Genomic DNA, 17415 nt, shown 5'->3' with positions numbered 1-17415 from the left:
TATCATAATCTCAAAGTCTGACATGTTCGAATTACATAACATCGAACGTAAATGATCGAACTGTAAAACCACGAAATTGGGAAAAAAAAAAAAACTTTTGAAGTGTAGATCAAAAATAAATTGCTGCATGCAGGGGGGCAAGACCCCCTGCACCCTCCACACCCCCTGCCACTTAAATATACCACTTCTGAGATCACACATCAGTGCACTACAGTGCGGAAGTGGAAGATTTCCATTTCCTACACTGTAGCGCTATCTCAGAGTTGGTATATTTAAGTAGCGGGGGTGTGGGGGGCACAGCCCCCACCTGGGGGGGGTGCAGGGGACTTGGCCCCCTGCCTACACCCTTAATGTTTAATGTCCCCATTGGAAACTGCCATTCACATCATTTCAATGTTTTTATGGTTCGATCACTTCAGTTCATTGTTAAGTGATTCAAACTTTTAAACGTTCGATGATGTGATACAAACCCCGTAGCCTTTAGGGCTATAAATTACCAGACCCATATAACAAGATTCATTTTGTCTCTTCTTTCCCAGATTGGGATGATTGTCTCTGACATGCCTAACTCTGAGGTTAAGGCTTCAGCCCTTTCCTTACTAGGTCTACCTCTCAAGTTGCCAGTCACTGTCAAGTGCAGCTATGATGTAGCAGATGCCTCCTCTAGGCCTCCTCCTCCTAGCTCTGTGATGAGACTATTTTTGGCTTTTCCTTAACTCCTTGCCAGATGACATTAAACCCAAACTCGTGGATGCTTCTCTGGATAACCCAAAACTTGTTTGGCACTGCTGTGGCAGAGCTCTTTAAGACCTTGCAGGATCAGGTTAAGGTCAAGAAAGATTTGAAGCATATCTTTGTTTCTCCCATTCACATGTTTCAGAGGACCTGTCCTAGTAAGACTGCCTTTTTGTATAGACAGCCTAGACAGTCTTCCAATGGTAAGAAAGCTCCTAGGTGTGAATTTTCTGATAAGCCTACTCAAACACCTAGGCCCCAAATATGTAGTCCTTTCCTGACAAGTGTGCAGCCATCTCACTTTCTGCCCTCCCTTCCTCTTGGCCAGGTTCCCTTGTCCCTTAGGCTTTCTGTGTCTTCCAGTTTGGCAAAAAAAAAAAAAAAGACAGACTCTTGGGTTTTCTCCATTATCATGCAGGGTTACTTTATAGCCTGGAAAAACCCTTCCCTCCTCTTCTGGTACCCCTTCAACCTCCTGAAGAACAACTCCTTCATTTTCCAGGAGTATTGCAGGGTCTGTTAGACAAAGGTACCATTCAGCTGGCTGTACAGACCAAGAGCGTTCTAAGGTTTTATTCCAGAATGTTTCTGGTCCCCAGGAAAGAGGTGTCTTGAGATCTGTCATGGAATCTTTTTTTCTCTGAACACTTTTCACTCAGTGCCATCCTTCTGAAGGCTTTCTCTTCAGACTTGTTTTCCCCTGTCCTTTCCCGACAAGTCTGCAGCCATCTCACTATATGTCCTCCCTTCCTCTTGGCCATTTTCCCTTGTCTAAGGCCTTTCTAGTTTTCCTGGACCTAAAGGATGCCGACCTTTATATTCCTATCCACCCTCTATTCAGTAAATGTCTGTATTTCTCTGATGTTCTTCGTGTTTCACTGTTGCAGTCCTTACATTTGGGTAATCTCCTGGCAGGTTGTCCTCAGTTGGCCTGATTAACAAAGTCTTGGGTCCTGCGTCGGTTGCTGTCCCTTCTTCCATGACGTCAGGTCATCAGGGGTATAAAACATGCAGCCGATGCCATTACATCAGTCTTTCTTGCCACGCAGTGCCCAAAGTAGAAGCAGTTCGCAAGTGCCTGTCAGCTGACTCTTGAAATTTTCTTTTTCGAGTTTCAGAAGCGAAGTCTTCAACTAAAAGCTAAGTACCCCATTGGGGAAACTTTTTCTTGCTCCTTACCGATGTCTGTAAAAGTTAATAATTGCATTACTTGTGGGAAGCAAATACCTCATAAAGATTTTCATTTGTACTGTATTGCTTGCCTAGGGCCCTGACCACGACGTACCTTGCTGTCGGTTTTGTGCTTTATTTAATCAACGCACTGTCCGTCAGTACATGTTTGCATCTAAATATTTCGGTTCTCTGTTTAATTATCCAGAAATTACGTTGGTTAGCCATCCGGCTATCGGAATACCAAAAAAACGCAAAGAAAAAGACAGACAGACCGTTGAGGTCCAAAACTGCTGACGACGCTTGTCCTAAGCCAATCGCCAGTTCTCTGGTACTCTGGCACTTTCGCAGCCCCTGATACCCACTACTTCTGATTCGCAGGCCTCTAGTGAGACCCATTCGGAGTCCGGTATGCCACGAGATGCTTCACATATGGAACCCGCGGATGTCTCTACCTTGGATGGGTCCAGAACCGCTGAGCAGGCACCGACTTCTGAGGGTGTATTCAGGCCTACAGACTTGCATATTAAACCGACTCCAACTTTGATACTAAGGCCTAAATCTCGATCTGTGTCTAAAAAAATGACTCCCAGGCCACATGTTCAGGCCCCTATGCCTAAAAAACAAATAATCAAAATGGCTGAAGATTTAATTACTCTAATCAGGGGTAGTCAAACCCCCCCCCCCCAAAAGGCCTAGGATTGAACTTGACTATGATTCTTCTGAACAGGGCTCTGTTTCTTCTGACTCTTATAATGATCTGGATTTGTCCATAGCTACTTATGAGGACTCTGATGCAGAGGATTCCATTCCCTCTGCTTCTTCACCTGAGGATTTCTCTTTTGGGGAAACTTTACATACCTTAAGGGAGCATTTCCACTGGGAAAGTCAGGATTTCTCTGAATCCAAAAAGAGGCTTAGGGATTTCCTTCTTCTTCCTCAGCATAGGCCTTTGGCTATACCTCCTGTACTAGACATTGTTGATGTTTTTCGGAATCCAGTATGGCCCCTGATTCCTTGCCTCCAGCCCCTAGCAAACCAGACAGGTACTACAGGGTTCCTGAGTCCCACTAATTCCTTTTCAAAAATCCTGTTGCTGACCCTAAAACCATTTCTCAGGGTCCCAAGGGCATTAAGGCTTCTACTGCTAAAAATTCTACCCCTTCTGATAGAGACTCCAGGGCACAGGATAGATGGGCTAAAAAGGTTTATACTTCTGCAACTTTAGCAATCAGGGCTTTAAACTGTCAATTCCTTATGCTAAAATATCAACAGCATATCATGGGACTGCTTAAACAGAAAATGATGTTGATTTCTGACTGTGTGGAGAATTAAAGATTTACAGGACTTATTGCATTCAGCTGAACAAGATGGCAAGCATACTTTGCAATGTGGTTTTGATTCTTTAGAGGCCTCTTGCAGGGCTGCTGTTACTGGGTCTGTACAAGGCACCACCCCTATGGTAAACAGTCTCAATGACTTCCCTTTAAAATTACCAAGCACTTACCCGCTCCTTTGGGGGGGGTAAACTGGCTCTTCATTCCAGAAACTGGCAACTTATAACCCAGGACAAATGGGTGTTAAATATAGTGTCCCAGGGATACAGGTTTCATTTCCAAATGCTGCCAACCCCAAACGGGTGGCCAGACCTGCCCCTAAATCAGTGGGCAGAGGCTCAGAATCAAGTACTTTCCCTCCTAAACATGGGGGCTATTCAACTAGTACCAGATCTAGTACCAGAAGAGGAAAAGGGACAAGGTTTCTATTCCAGACTTTTCCTGGTACCCAGAAAAGACAAATCATGGCGTCCAATTCTGCAATTCTGGACCTGTCTACTCTAAACACCTTTCTGGACAGTCCAAAATTCAAGATGCTAACTCTTCACCATTTACTTCTTATGCTAGGCAAGGATGCCTGGTTGGCCACTCTAAATTTAAAAGAGGCTTACCTGCATATTCCAGTCGGGGAATCTTGCAGAAGGTGCCTACGCTTCAAAGCAGGCTGCATGCATTATCAGTTCTCTGCACTGCCCTTTGGCTTGTCTACTGCGCCCAGGGTATTCACAAAGTGCCTGGCTCCAGTAATTGCATTTTGCAGGCAAAGAAATATTCAAATATATCCATACCAGGACGATTGTCTAATCCAGGCAGAAAACCAGGCCATTCTTCTAAAACATCTGGCGTTTGTAAAAAGAGTTCTAACTTGTCTAGGGTACACCATAAACGAAAAGAAATCACATCTGGTACCCTCTCAAAAAATTACATTCCTGGGTGCAAGCTTGAATACAACTGCCCAGATGGCTTTCCTTATGCCAGAAAAGCAAATTCATTTGGTGACTTACTTCAAACAGGCGGGCATAAAACCCTGCTATCTGCAAGGCAAATACTGCAAGCCTTGGGGTTCATGGCCTCCAGCATTCTTCTAATTCCATATGCAATGTATAGTCATACCCTTCGGGAAAAACAAGGTAACCCCAAGCTACCATATAGGTGGCAATCCACTAAGCACAGAAGAGGTTATCAGGGACCTGGGGACCCAGGTTGACAGTGGCCTTTCTTTTGACACTCACGTTGCTAAAGTGGTTAGAAAGACCTTCTACATTGCGCACCTGATCATGAAGGGATTCACATCCAGATCTAATGAGGTCATTGTTCCCCTGTACTCTTCACTTATCAGACCAATGATCGAGTACAATGCCCCATCCGGGATGTATCTCACCCGACATCTGCAGCAATTGGAGAGACCCCAAAAGTTCCTCACCAAAAGGATAAAGAGGGACTCCAAAATCTGTCATATGCTGCCAGATTGAAGAAACCCCAGCTCTATTCAGTCGCATACCGTCTGCTCAGAGGTGACATGTGCCTGACATACAAGGCCATGTCCAACCCGGAATTAATGGACATGCTGAACCTCAAAAAAATCCAAATCCACCAAAACCACTAGAGCAAGCAACTTAAACCTTAGCACGGATATAAATAGGACTATGCTGTGGAATAAAATCCCAGTCCATGTGAGGCAGAGCACCTTGCTGGCTCTGTTCAAGAGAAATCTTGACCTGTGGATGGGAGATCGTAGGTTTACCCCGGGAATCATCTCTGTGTCACTGCTGGACAGAGGCACAACAAACTAATGGGCACAGTATTTTTTCATATAAGGGGTGGCGTAAGCCACAAAAATTTGGGATAGGCTTATAAATGCCTTAGGGCAGATAGCCTAGTATAAACCTATGAACCTATATGCGGAAACTTCAGTGGTATTTAAAAAGTTTATGGAGTCAACATTGTCACAGCCTGGAAACAATGATTCCTAACCTACCTTGCCTGCGCCTAGAGTTCCTCTGGTGGGCAGAGGCCTGCCACCAAATCAAGGGACTGCCATTCACACCACTGCCTCCCACCCAAACCCTAACTACAGACGCTTCAGACTATGCATGGGGGGCTCATCTGGCAAGGAAGTGCATTCAGGGCAAATGGAGCCCAAATCAAATGCACCTTCATATCAATCAAAAAAAATGCTAGCTGTACAGAATGCTCTGACAGCCTTTAAGGACTACCTTCATCCAGGACAATTACTGATAAAGACGGACAACACCACGGTTATGTGGTACATAAACAAGCAAGGGGGTACACATTCCTACCCCCTCTGCAGACTAGCCATGGCATTGTGGAACACGGCCTTGAGATACCAAGTACAACTACAAGCTCAATTCCTGCCAGGAAAGCTGAATGTTCTGGCAGACGAACTAAGCAGAAATCTCATGGACCCACACGAATGGAAACTGGAACCACGGATTTTCAGCATGTTGACACATAAATGGGGGAGCCCAGACATAGATCTTTTTGCCTCACCCCAGAACTACCAGTTGGACAAATTTTGCACAAGAACTCATTACAAAAAAGCCTGGAATGTGGATGCTCTGTCCTTCAGCTGGAAAAACCTTTCAGTCTATACCTTTCTCCCTCTGCCTCTGCTCTCCAAAGTTCTACTAAAAGTCAAACAGGACAAACCAAAAATTATTTTGATTGCTCCAGACTGGCCTCGCCAACACTGGTACCCACTCCTGCGCAGTGTCTCACACATTTCACCGTGGCACCTGCCTCAGACACCTTCCTTACTGTCTCAGCAGGAGAACCAAATTCTGCACTCTCTGCTCCAAACATTGAATCTTGCAGCTTGGCTAATCACATAAATTCCCCTTTAGCATCCCTCAGCAAACCTGTGATGGATGTCATTTTGAAGGAGAGAAGACCTAGTACTAGAAAATATTATGCTGACAAATGGAAAAGATTCTGTGCCTGGAATCAATCTCAAGGGATGAACACAGCAGTGCCCAATTTACCTCAGATTTTGCAATACTTAACTGAGATGCTTCCCAAGGGCCTGTCTTTTTCTTTCATAAAAATCCATGCCTTAGCCATTTCAGCTCATTACAACACAGAAAACCCCCTCTTCTCTCATCGTCTTTTAAAGCAGTATCTCAGAGGGGCCAAAAACTTGAGACCACCCAAGAGAGCTCCAACCCTTGCCTGGGACCTTAACTTTGTATTGGAGAAACTCACTCTACCTCCTTTCGAGCCAGCTGCTACTGCAGACTTAAATTTATTTCCTGGAAAACAGCTTTCCTTTTAGCAATCACTTCAGCTAGAAGGATATCTGAATTACAGGCCCTTATGGCAGTGGAGCATTTCATCATCTTTCATGCGGACAGGGTGTCACTGCGGACCAATCCATCATTCATGCCTAAGGTGGTATCCAGTGTGGCTTTTAATCAGTCCATTCATTTGCTAATTTTCTTTCCCAATCCACAGAACAAGGGGGAGTGGATTCTGCATTCATTGGATGTACACAGACAACTTAGATTCTACTTGGACAGGACTAAATCTCGAAGAAAATCTGAACAACTGCTGGTAGCATTTGCTGGAGGGGCAGAGGGGAAGGCTATTTCAAAGCAAACCATTTCAAAATGGATAAGCCATTGTATTCATTTCTGTTATAAGCACCATGGAAAACCAATAACCCAGGGGATCAGATCTCATTCCACCAGGACTGCCTCTACGTCAACAGCCTTTCTCAGAGGTGTTCCTACCAGGGATATTCTAAAAGGGTACTACCTGGAGTTCAGTTCATACTTTCAACAAGCATTATCATCACCAACCAATTTTCCTCTAAATCCAGAGCTGGCTTTGCCACTGCCGTTTTGCAGGGCCTTATAGCTGGTCCTAATGCTGTATAAATCCATCCTCCCAACCATAGCTTTGGGAATCTACCCAAATGTAATGACTGCAACAGTGAAGCACGAAGAACATAATACAGTTGTGTACACTTACCATAGATGTAGATGTTCGAGTGTATTCACTGTTGTAGTCCTGGTTACCCTCCCACCAGCCCCATTTTTCTCTTACTATACCGCTACTTCCTTTTACTATGCTTAAAAGCCATTTTGGTGTATTTGCTTTTGTTTGGAGGTATATTTTTGCGTTTTTTATAATTATTTATATATATATGTGTGTGTGTGTGTGTGTGTGTGTGTGTGTGTATATATATATATATATATATATATATATATATATATATATAGTGTGCATATATATATATATATATAGTGTGCATATATATATATATATATATATATATATATATATATATATATATATATATATATATATATATATATATATATATATATATATATTTTTTTTTTTTTTTTTTTGCTTCCCATTTTGGGGGTACCTGACATCTGGGGCAAGAAAAACTGGTGTAATTGCATCGGCTGCATGTTTTATACCCTTGACGACCTGACGTCATGGAAGAAGGGACAGCAACCGACGCAGGACCCAAGACTTTGTTAATCATGCCAACTGAGGGCAACCTGCCAGCAGATTACCCAAATGTAATGACCGCAACAGTGAATACACTCGAACATCTACATTTATGGTAAGTGTACACATCTGTACTTTTCTTACTCTCATTTTCAGTTTTCTGCTTTATACTTTGGGATTTCAGACGGCCCAAGGCTGTTCTCCAAATGCCTAGATCCTGTGGTCGCTTTTTTGCAGGCTTTGGGACATTCAGATCTTTTCCTATCTGGATGACCTGCAGGATCTTCATTTTACCCAGCTTCTATTGCACAGCCTGTGGTTCACAGTCAGCCTTCAGAAGTCAGTGTTGAGTCCATCTCAGGACCATATCTGTCTAGGCTGCAGAATGAAAACTCTTCCTTCCACTAAGGTTCTGCCATTCATGAACTGTTTTCTTTCTTGCTTCCTCTGTCCTGTCTTCTGGCCAGGGAGTCTCTAAGGGCTGTGGGGTTCATGACTTCTACTATCCCTATGCTTCCCTGGGTCAGGCTTCATATGAGAGAATTTCAGTGGTATTTCAAGTCTGTTGCATCACCACAGCCACTCGCTAGACTATCTGGTTCTTCTGCTTCCTTGTCTCAAACTGGAACTTCACTGGTGGATTCAACAGGTATCTCAGTCTGGGTGTCCCCTTCCAACCTTCTCCGCCATTCCAGGAACTCTTCACTGACGCTTCAGAACTTTGGTGGGTTACTGCTTCAGGCACCCTGAAGGTTCAGGGCCTTTGTTCCCCTTAGGAGAGGGCAGATCACATCAACATCAAGAAAATGAGGGCTCTTGTTTTGGCTTTTCAAGCTTTCCACTAGTTGTGGGTGCCGGGTTCCTTGAAGGTTTTTTTTTTTTTTTTTTTACAGACAACACCAACAAGCAAGGAGCCTTGAGGTCTTACTTCTTTGCAGACTAGCCCTTTAAGACTGGGAGATGGCCATCTGTCTGCAGGTGAACCTACAGGCAGTCTACATACCTTCAGAGCACAATCTTGTGGCAGATTCTCTCAGCAGGACCCAGACACAGCCTCATGAATGGATAATTCACATTGATGTGTTCCTGGACATAGTTCATTGGTGAGGTATTCCTCAAGTAGATCTTTCTACCTTTCCCCTGAGCAGACAACTCCTTGAGTTCTGTTCCAGAATCCTAAGTCCTTTGGTTTGGAAAATGGATGCCATGTCTTTCTCTTGAAAGGGAGTCTTCCTTTGTTTTTCGTTTTTCCTCCCCTTCTTGTTCTTCCCAAGATCCAGATGGGCACTCCAAAAATCTTGTTGGTGACTTCTTTTGGCCCAAGCAGCACTGGTCCCACCTCTTATTCCATATGGCCAGGGGCAGTCATCACAAGTTACCTCACTGCATGGACCTTGTCACACAGCACAACAGATCTTTCATTCACCCTTACTTGGTTGCTCTTCAACTGACACTTTGGGTGATAGAGTTTTGATTCCTTTCCAATAGCGATTTTCTGAGGATGCACTTAAGGTCCTGCAGGAGGCCAGGAAACCCAGTACAAGAAAATCATATATATATATTCAAATGAAAGAGATTTACTGTCTGGTGTCTTAAACATCACCAGGATCCCTGTTCATTGGGGGTCCCCTTGGTTCTTTCCCACCTGTGTGTTAACTGCTACATGCTAGCTTAGCATATTATTCAGTGAAAGCTCATTTGTTTGCAATTCTGCCTATATGCCACTGAACCCTCCTCTAGCCTCTAGATTTGAAGTTATGTAATTTCTAAAAGATGTCCTTCATGTCACCCCCCTCAAGAAAGCCTATTCTTCCTTCTTAAGATCTTAATTTTGTCCTTGAAAAACTGACGATTTCCTTTCAAGCCTGCTGCTGCTGCGTCTTTGCAGCATTGCACCTGGAAGACTGTTTTATTGATTACTTTAACTTCCGCTAGAAGAGTTTCTGAACTCCAGGCCTTGCTGGCGATCCCTGGTTTTTGGCTTTTCATAGAAACAGTGCCTGTCCATGCAAATCCTTTTTTTATGCCCAGGGTGGATAATGAACTGTCCTTAATCAGTCTATCCAGCTTTCTTCCTTTTCCCCCTTCACCTCAGTCTGCTAGTGAGAAGGATGTTCTTCATGTTTCACTGTTGCAGTCATTACATTTGGGTAATCTGCTGACAGGTTTCCCTCAAGTCGGCCTGAATTCCATAATCTTGGGTCCTGCATCGGTTGCTGTCTCCTCTTCCATGACGTCTGGTCGTCAGGGGTATAAAACATGCAGCCGTCATTTTCTTTAGTCTTTCTTGCTGCGCGGTGCCCGAAGCAGAAGCATTTCGCAAGTGCCGGTCAGCCGACTACTGAAATATTCGAATTTGAGTTTCAGAACCGAAGTCTTCACTAAAGCTAAGTACCCCATTGGGGAAAATTTTTTCTTGCTCCATACCGATGTCAGAAAAAAGTTAATAATTGTTTTACTTGTGGGAAGCAAATACCTCATAAGGATTTCCATTTATACTGTATTCCTTGCCTAGGCCCTGATCGCAACGGGCCTGGCTGTTGGTTTTGTGCTAGATTTAACTACCTAGCAATCCGACTACCGCGGTACATAAAAAACGCAAAGAAACGGTTGAGGTCCAAAACTGATGACAAAGCTTTTCCTAAGCCAGTCCCCGGTTCGCCGGTACTCAGCGAGTCCCTTTCGCAGCCCCTGATACCCGCTACTTTCGAGTCGCAGGCCCCTACCGATACCCATGTGGAGTCCGGCATGCCACAAGATACTCAAAGTATTGGACCCATGGATGTATCTCCCTCGGATGGGTCCAGGGCCGCTGAGCAGGCACCGGCTTCTGAGGGTGTATTCAGGCCTCAGCATTTGTATATCAAACCGATGACAGCTGCAAAACCAAAGACACGCAACTTCAAAAACTAAAAAAATGACGCATGAGCCACGTGCACAGGCCTCTATGCCTAAAAAACAGATGATCAAAATGGCTGAAGGCATTACTTTGATCAGGGGTATCCATCCCCCTCCAGATAAGAGTCCTAGGCAAGACACTGATTATGAATCTTCAGATCAGGTTTCTATTTCTTCTGATTCCTCAGGAATTATCTATACCTCCCTATGAGGATTCAGATGCAGAGGAGTCTTGCCATCTGCATCACCTCCTGAGGAGTATTCATTTGGAGAAACCTTGCATACTGTGAGGGAGCATTTTCACTGGGAAAGTCGAGATTTCTCAGAATCAAAAAAGAGGCTTAGGGATTTCCTCCATACAGGCCTTTAGCCATACCCCCTGTTTTAGACATTGTGGATGATGTCTTTTCGGAGTCAAGCTTGACTCCTTACCTCCGGTTCCCAGCAAGCCTGACAGATATTACAGGGTCCCTGACTCACATAAATTTTTATGTAGAAACCCTGCTGCTGATCCTGAAACTATTTCACAGGATCCAAAGGGAGTTAATGCCTCAACGGCAAAAAATCCTACCCCCTCTGACAGAGATTCAAGGGCACTGGGTAGATGGGGGAAAAAAGGTTTATACATCTGCAACCTTGGCAATTAGGGCCTTAAACAGTCAATTTCATATGCTCATATGCTCAAGTATCAACAACATGTTATGGGATTGCTGATACAGAAAATAATGTTGATTTCTGAATGTGCAGAAAACAAAGAATTGCAGGAATTATTGCATGCAGCTGAACAGGTTGGAAAGCGTACTTTGCAATGTGGTTTTGATTCCTTAGAGGCCTCCTGCAGGGCCGCAGTTACTGGATCTGTGATTAGGAGGCATGCCTGGCTAAAGGAACAAAATTTGCCTGATCATGTTAAAGCTAAATTGCTAGATGTACAGCATGATACTCTGTTTGGTGTTAAGGCAGAAGAGGTTTTAAAGAAAATGTAAGACAAAGCTAAGTCTATGCAAACTGTAAAAGACTTCTTACAAGTGCAGCTACCGAGATTCAGTAGACACTGGCCTACAAAAAACTGGTCCTTTCCTGTGTCAGACAGAAGGGCAAATCCAGACACCCTAAGGGTTCCAGATACCAGGCACATACAAGTCAAAGCAATGGGGCGCTTCTACCTCCAAATTTGGAGGAGATAAAGCACAAACCTACAAAAAACAGTCCCAGTGACTTCCTTCTGCCTGCACCAAGCACATATCTTTTGGCAGCACCCTTAGGGGGAAAATTAGCACTTTTTGCTCAAAATTGGCAGTTAATAACCCAGGACAAGTGGGTGCTAAACATTGTATCACAGGGATACAGATTCCATTTCCATACTTTGCCAATGGCAAAGGGTTGGCCAGATCTGCCAAAAAATTAATGGGCAGAGGCACAGAAACAGGTTATGTCCCTCATGGATATGGGGGCCATTCAGCCAGTACCAGAACAGGAAAAAGGACAAGGTTTTTACTCAAGACTGTTCTTGGTACCCAGAAAGGACAAGGCCTGGCGGCCAATACTGGATTTATCAATTTTGAACACATACCTGGACATTCCAAAATTCAAAGTCTGACTTTGCAGCAGCTTCTGCCCATGCTGGGCAAGAATGCTTGGCTGGTGACATTAGACCTAAAAGAGGCATACCAGCATGTCCCAATAAGACAATTGTGCAGAAGATACCTCATATTCAAGGCTGGCTTAATGCATTACCAATTCTCTGCACTGCCCTTTGGCTTATCTACTGCGCCCAGGGTCTTTACAAAGTGCCTGGCACCAGTAATTGCATTTTGCAGACAAAGAAAAAATTCAAATATATCCTTACTTGGATGACTGTCTCATTAAAGCAGAGAACAAGGACATTCTTCTTCAACACCTGGCATTTGTGAAAAGGCTTCTAACATGCCTAGGGTACACAATAAACAAAAAGAAATCACAACTGGTATCATCTCAAAAGATAACATTCCTGGGTGCAAGCTTGAATACAACTGCCCAGATGGCTTACCTCACACCAAACAAGCAAAGGCAACTGACTACTTACTTCAAACTAATGGCAAGAAAAACCCAGTTATCTGCAAGACAAATTCTACAGGCTTTGGGCTTCGTGGCATCCTGCATCCTACTGATTCCATATGCAAGACTGCATATGAGGAAACTTCAATGGTACCTAAAAGGTTTATGAAGTCAACATTGTCACAGTCTGGAAACAATGATTCCTCTCATTCCCTGCCTACAACAGGAGTTTCTATGGTGGGCAAAGGCATGTCACCAAAACATGTGACGGTCCTTCACTCTACCCCCTGCCAGCCAAACCTTAACAGACTCATCAGATTATGCCTGGGGGGCCCATATGGCGGGAAGATGCATTCAGGGCATATGGGCACCAAATCAAATGCATCTATATATCAATCAAAGAGATGCTAGCTGTTCAAAATGCCCTAACAGCCTTCAAGGACTTGCTTCATCCAGGACAACATTTGATAAAGATGGACAACACCACGGTCATGTGGTATATAAACAAGCAGGGGGGGGGGGGGCACACAGTTACCAAATACATCTTCAAGCTCAATTCCTGCCAGGAAGGCAAAATACTGTGGCAAACGATTTTAGTAGAAACCTTATGGATCCCCATGAGTGGAAACTAGATCTACAAGTCTTCAGCATGATAACAAAGAAATGGGGGAGCCCAGACATAGATCTGTTTGCCTCCCCTCAAGATTATCAGTTGAAAAGATTCTGCACAAGGACTTATCACAGACAAGCATGGAAAGTGGACGCCCTACCCTTCAGTTGGAAAAACCCATCAGTTTATACCTTTCCTCCTCTGCCTCTTCTTCCCAAGGTCCTCCTAAAAGTCAGACAAGAGAAACCAAAGATGATACTAATTGCCCTGGACTGGTCCCACCAATACTGATACCCCATCCTAAGGAACTTGTCTCAATACCCAGCTTGGACCTTATCTCAAAGACCTCAACTACTGTCCCAGCAAAACAATCAGATCCTGCACAATCAACTCCAGACTCTGAACCTGGCAGCATGGCTGACCATGTAGTTATACAAACACCTCTCAGTAAAGCTGTGATGGATGTCATTTTGGAAGCCAGAAGGCCTAGTACTAGAAAATCTTATGCTGATAAATGGAAGAGATTCTGTGCTTGGAATCAAGCACAAGGAACTGATACAGTAGAACCATATATTCCTCAGATATTACAGTACCTGACTGAGATGCTTGACAAAGGCCTATCTTTCTCATCAATTAAAATCCATGCCTCTCCCATTTCGGCTCATTACAATACAGAGCCACCAATCTTTTTTCATCCTTTACTAAAGCAGTATCTTAGAGGAGCCAAAAATGTAAGGCCTCCTAGAAGATCACCAATACCTGCATGGGACCTCAGTTATGTGTTTGACGACCTCACCCTGCCTCCATTTGAACCAGCTGCTACCGCTGATATAAAGTTGTTATCATGGAAAACAGCTCTGCTACTAGCAATTACTTCAGCAAGAAGAGTTTCAGTGCTACAGGCCCTCATGGCTGTAGAGCCTTTTATCATATTTTACCCAGACAGGATGTTTCTGAGGACAAAGCCTACATTTATGCCTAAGGTGGTTTCCAGTGTGGCTCTTAACCAAACTATTCATCTGCCAACCTTTTATCCAAATCTGCAGAATAAGGGGGAGAGAATTCTGCATTCCTTGGACGTACACAGGCAGCTAAGATTCTACTTGAGCAGGACTAAAGCTCTAAGAAAAACTGAGAAATTACTAGTGGCATATACTGCAGGATCAGAAGGAAAGGCTATTTCAAAGCAGACTATTTCAAAGTGGATAAGCCACTGCATTCGTTTCTGCTACTTGCACCATGGTAAATTGTGCCCATTAGGTCTGTGGGCATTAGGTCTCATTCCACCCGAGACATTCTAGAGGCTGCTACTTGGAGTTCTGTTCACACCTTTACAAAACCTTATAATTTGCTTCTCTACTCTAAGTCCAGGGCAGGCTTTGCCACTGCAGTTCTGCAGGGCCTTATAGCCGCACCTAATGCTGTTTAGCTCCAGCCTCCCAACCATAGCGTTGGGATTCTACCCAAATGTAATGATTGCAACAGTGAAACACGAAGAACATAGTACAGTTGTGTACACTTACCATAAATGTAGATGTTCAAGTGTATTCACTGTTGCAGTCCAGGTTACCCTCCCACCATTCCCCTTTCATTCTGGAGTTTATCTTTCCTTCTCTATCTTCTACAACCTATGTGGTATATTTGCTTGTAGATGAAGGTAAAGTTTATTTTGATGCATGTGTGTGTGTGTGTGTGTAATATATGTGTGTATATATTATATATATATATATATATATATATATATATATATATATATATATATTGCTACCTTTTGGGGGGCACCTGACATCTGGGGCAAGAAAAAACAAAGAAAATGGCGTTGGCAGCATGTTTTATACCCCTGACGTCATGGAAGAGGTGACGGCAACCGACGCAGGACCCAAGACTTTGGAATTCAGGCCAACTGAGGGCAGCCTACCAGTAGATTGCCCAAATGTAATGACTGCAACAGTGAATACACTCGAACATCTACATTTATGGTAAGTGTACACAACTGTACTTTCTTCTTACCTTGGACTTGCATAGACAGTTTGGGTATTATTTAGACAAAACAAAGGCCTTTCGTAAATCTGATCAACATTCTGTTATCTTTCATACCGTAAAATTGTGTTTGGCAATTTCTAAGCAAGCCATCTCTTCTTGGATTAACAAGGAAATTTGTTTTGTTAATTCTTTTCATGGAAAACAGTTGTCTGCTTCTGTTCAGGCTCATTCTAGTAAGGCAGTGGCTTCCTTGGTAGCTTTTTTCAAGGGTTTGGACACCAACTCCATCTTTAAGCTGCTACTTGGTCTTTGGTTCACACATTCACTAAACATTACAAATTGGATGTTATTTCCAGAGACAGGACAGGTTTTGACAAGGCTGTCATGAATGGATTTGTGGGGGGGGGGGGGATCCCCCTTGCCTTCGTTGTAGACTTTGTACTGTTCCAGATGAATACTGCAGCAGCGATATGGAAGGACATAGTACAGTTGTGTAAAATCTTACCATAACAATAGATGTCCTTTTCACTGTTACAGTATGCACTGCCTCCCTCCTACCCCTTTTCTTTTTCCTCTTCTACCATGGGTGGTATTTTCTTTCTGGCTAAGAGGTTCTTCTTGTCTTCCTGTGTTTGGATGTACATGTTCTCTTTTCCACTGGGGGTCCTGGTTTTCCTGAGGCACGTCAGTTGTGGATTGAGAGCACACATCATCTTTATGCCCTACACTTGGTTGGGGAGCATACGTCTGATGTAAGATGCCCCTAGGTAATAAAGGCATTGGTATACTGGCTGGATGTTGGGCTATCCTTGGCAGGAGATCCCAGAGGTGATGAATACTGCAGCAGTGAAAAGAAAGACATTTACTGTTAGGATAAGATTTTTACACAACTGCACTTTTCTCTAAGTGGAAGGTAAGGATACTGTGCTTGTGATCAGAACAAAGTTCAGAAAACCACTGTACATAGAAAAGTTTGAGTTATTGCATTAGGAGGAAGGGGTACACAGGCTCACTGTAAAATCATTTACAAAAGTATGCCTTGCCTTCTAGAAAAGGTGTCAGTGATTTATCCCTTTGTTCTGGAAAGGTGTTACAAAGCATTTATTTAAGCTGTGGGGTAAAATAAGTTTACATTATACATGTGCTTTATATAGTACTCATAATTAATAGAATGAAATAAAAAAATGTATGACAAGTTATGATATGAAATGGCCATGTAAGATATGAAGAAGTCAGTCTCTTGTCATCTTTAAAATCCAAAACAGATGATGTTTTCCTTCTGGTAGAAAACCACTGCAGTTGACTGTGAAGCCAGCAAAAAAAAAAAATGGTTATATGTTGTACTTGCAGTGACTTTTCATTTGCATACATCATTGTCAATGTTTTTACTAATCCTGACTGCTTAGCATTTGAAATGTCTTGTTATTAATAGTGAACTGCCTTTACTTACATTTACTGTTTCTGTCTTGCATTGCTTCTAGGTTGCAAGCAGGGTACAGAAGTATTTCATAAAACTGACAAAAGCTGGGATCCCTGTGCCTGGTCGAACTCCAAACTTGTATATGTATTCAAAGAAGGTAAGGCTGCTGTTCCAAGTCCAGTTTGCTTTTTGCACTTCGTTTGTTTTTGTTGTTGGAAAATATAATGTGAAGTTGTTCAGTCTCGCCATTCATTCTTCACTGATTGGTACGGAGCCGATCCTCGGCTCCAACATGGTCGACTAGCAAGCTCAAAGTTCTCCAGTAGCTTGAGACCCAACCCCTTATCCCACAACTCACTGCTGAAATTACCTTAGATCTAGTTTGCCGCGGCACGGATCTCTTGGTTTCCAGCGTTTCTAGAGACTGTTATTGGGAGTTTTCAACTGTCAGCAAGTTTTATATTTCAATTTTTCACAAAGGCACAGGACCATCACGAGCTGGAATCAACAATTTATTTAGCGCTTTCGTCAGTTGTGAACTATGACTTCTTCAGAATAAGTGCAGTAAAAGAAGACTCACACACATTTATTTATATATATATATATATATATAAAACCCACCCTATATATATTTATATATATATATATATATATATATATATATATATATAAAAAACCCACCCTATATATTTATATATATATATATATATATATATATATATATATATATATATATATATATA

The 17415-nt window shown here is 43.0% G+C and overlaps 1 protein-coding gene across 4 annotated transcripts in view; it reads left to right on the top strand.

Moving 5' to 3' along the window:
* The window catches only part of ZZZ3 (zinc finger ZZ-type containing 3), a 1369419-nt gene that overhangs the window by 1070821 nt on the left and 281183 nt on the right, over window positions 1-17415 (top strand). For all 4 annotated transcript variants that reach the window (XM_044085855.1, XM_044085854.1, XM_044085853.1 and 1 more), the window contains one exon: window positions 16734-16829. In XM_044085855.1, the coding sequence (XP_043941790.1) occupies window positions 16734-16829 (96 nt within the window). The remainder of the gene's footprint in view (window positions 1-16733; window positions 16830-17415) is intronic.

The sequence above is a fragment of the Protopterus annectens genome, chromosome 10.part0 (assembly GCF_019279795.1).
Source record: "Protopterus annectens isolate FY-2018-M chromosome 10.part0, PAN1.0, whole genome shotgun sequence".
In the NCBI taxonomy this organism is placed as follows: Eukaryota; Metazoa; Chordata; order Ceratodontiformes; family Protopteridae; genus Protopterus; species Protopterus annectens.
This window is presented reverse-complemented; position numbering and strand designations above follow the sequence as displayed.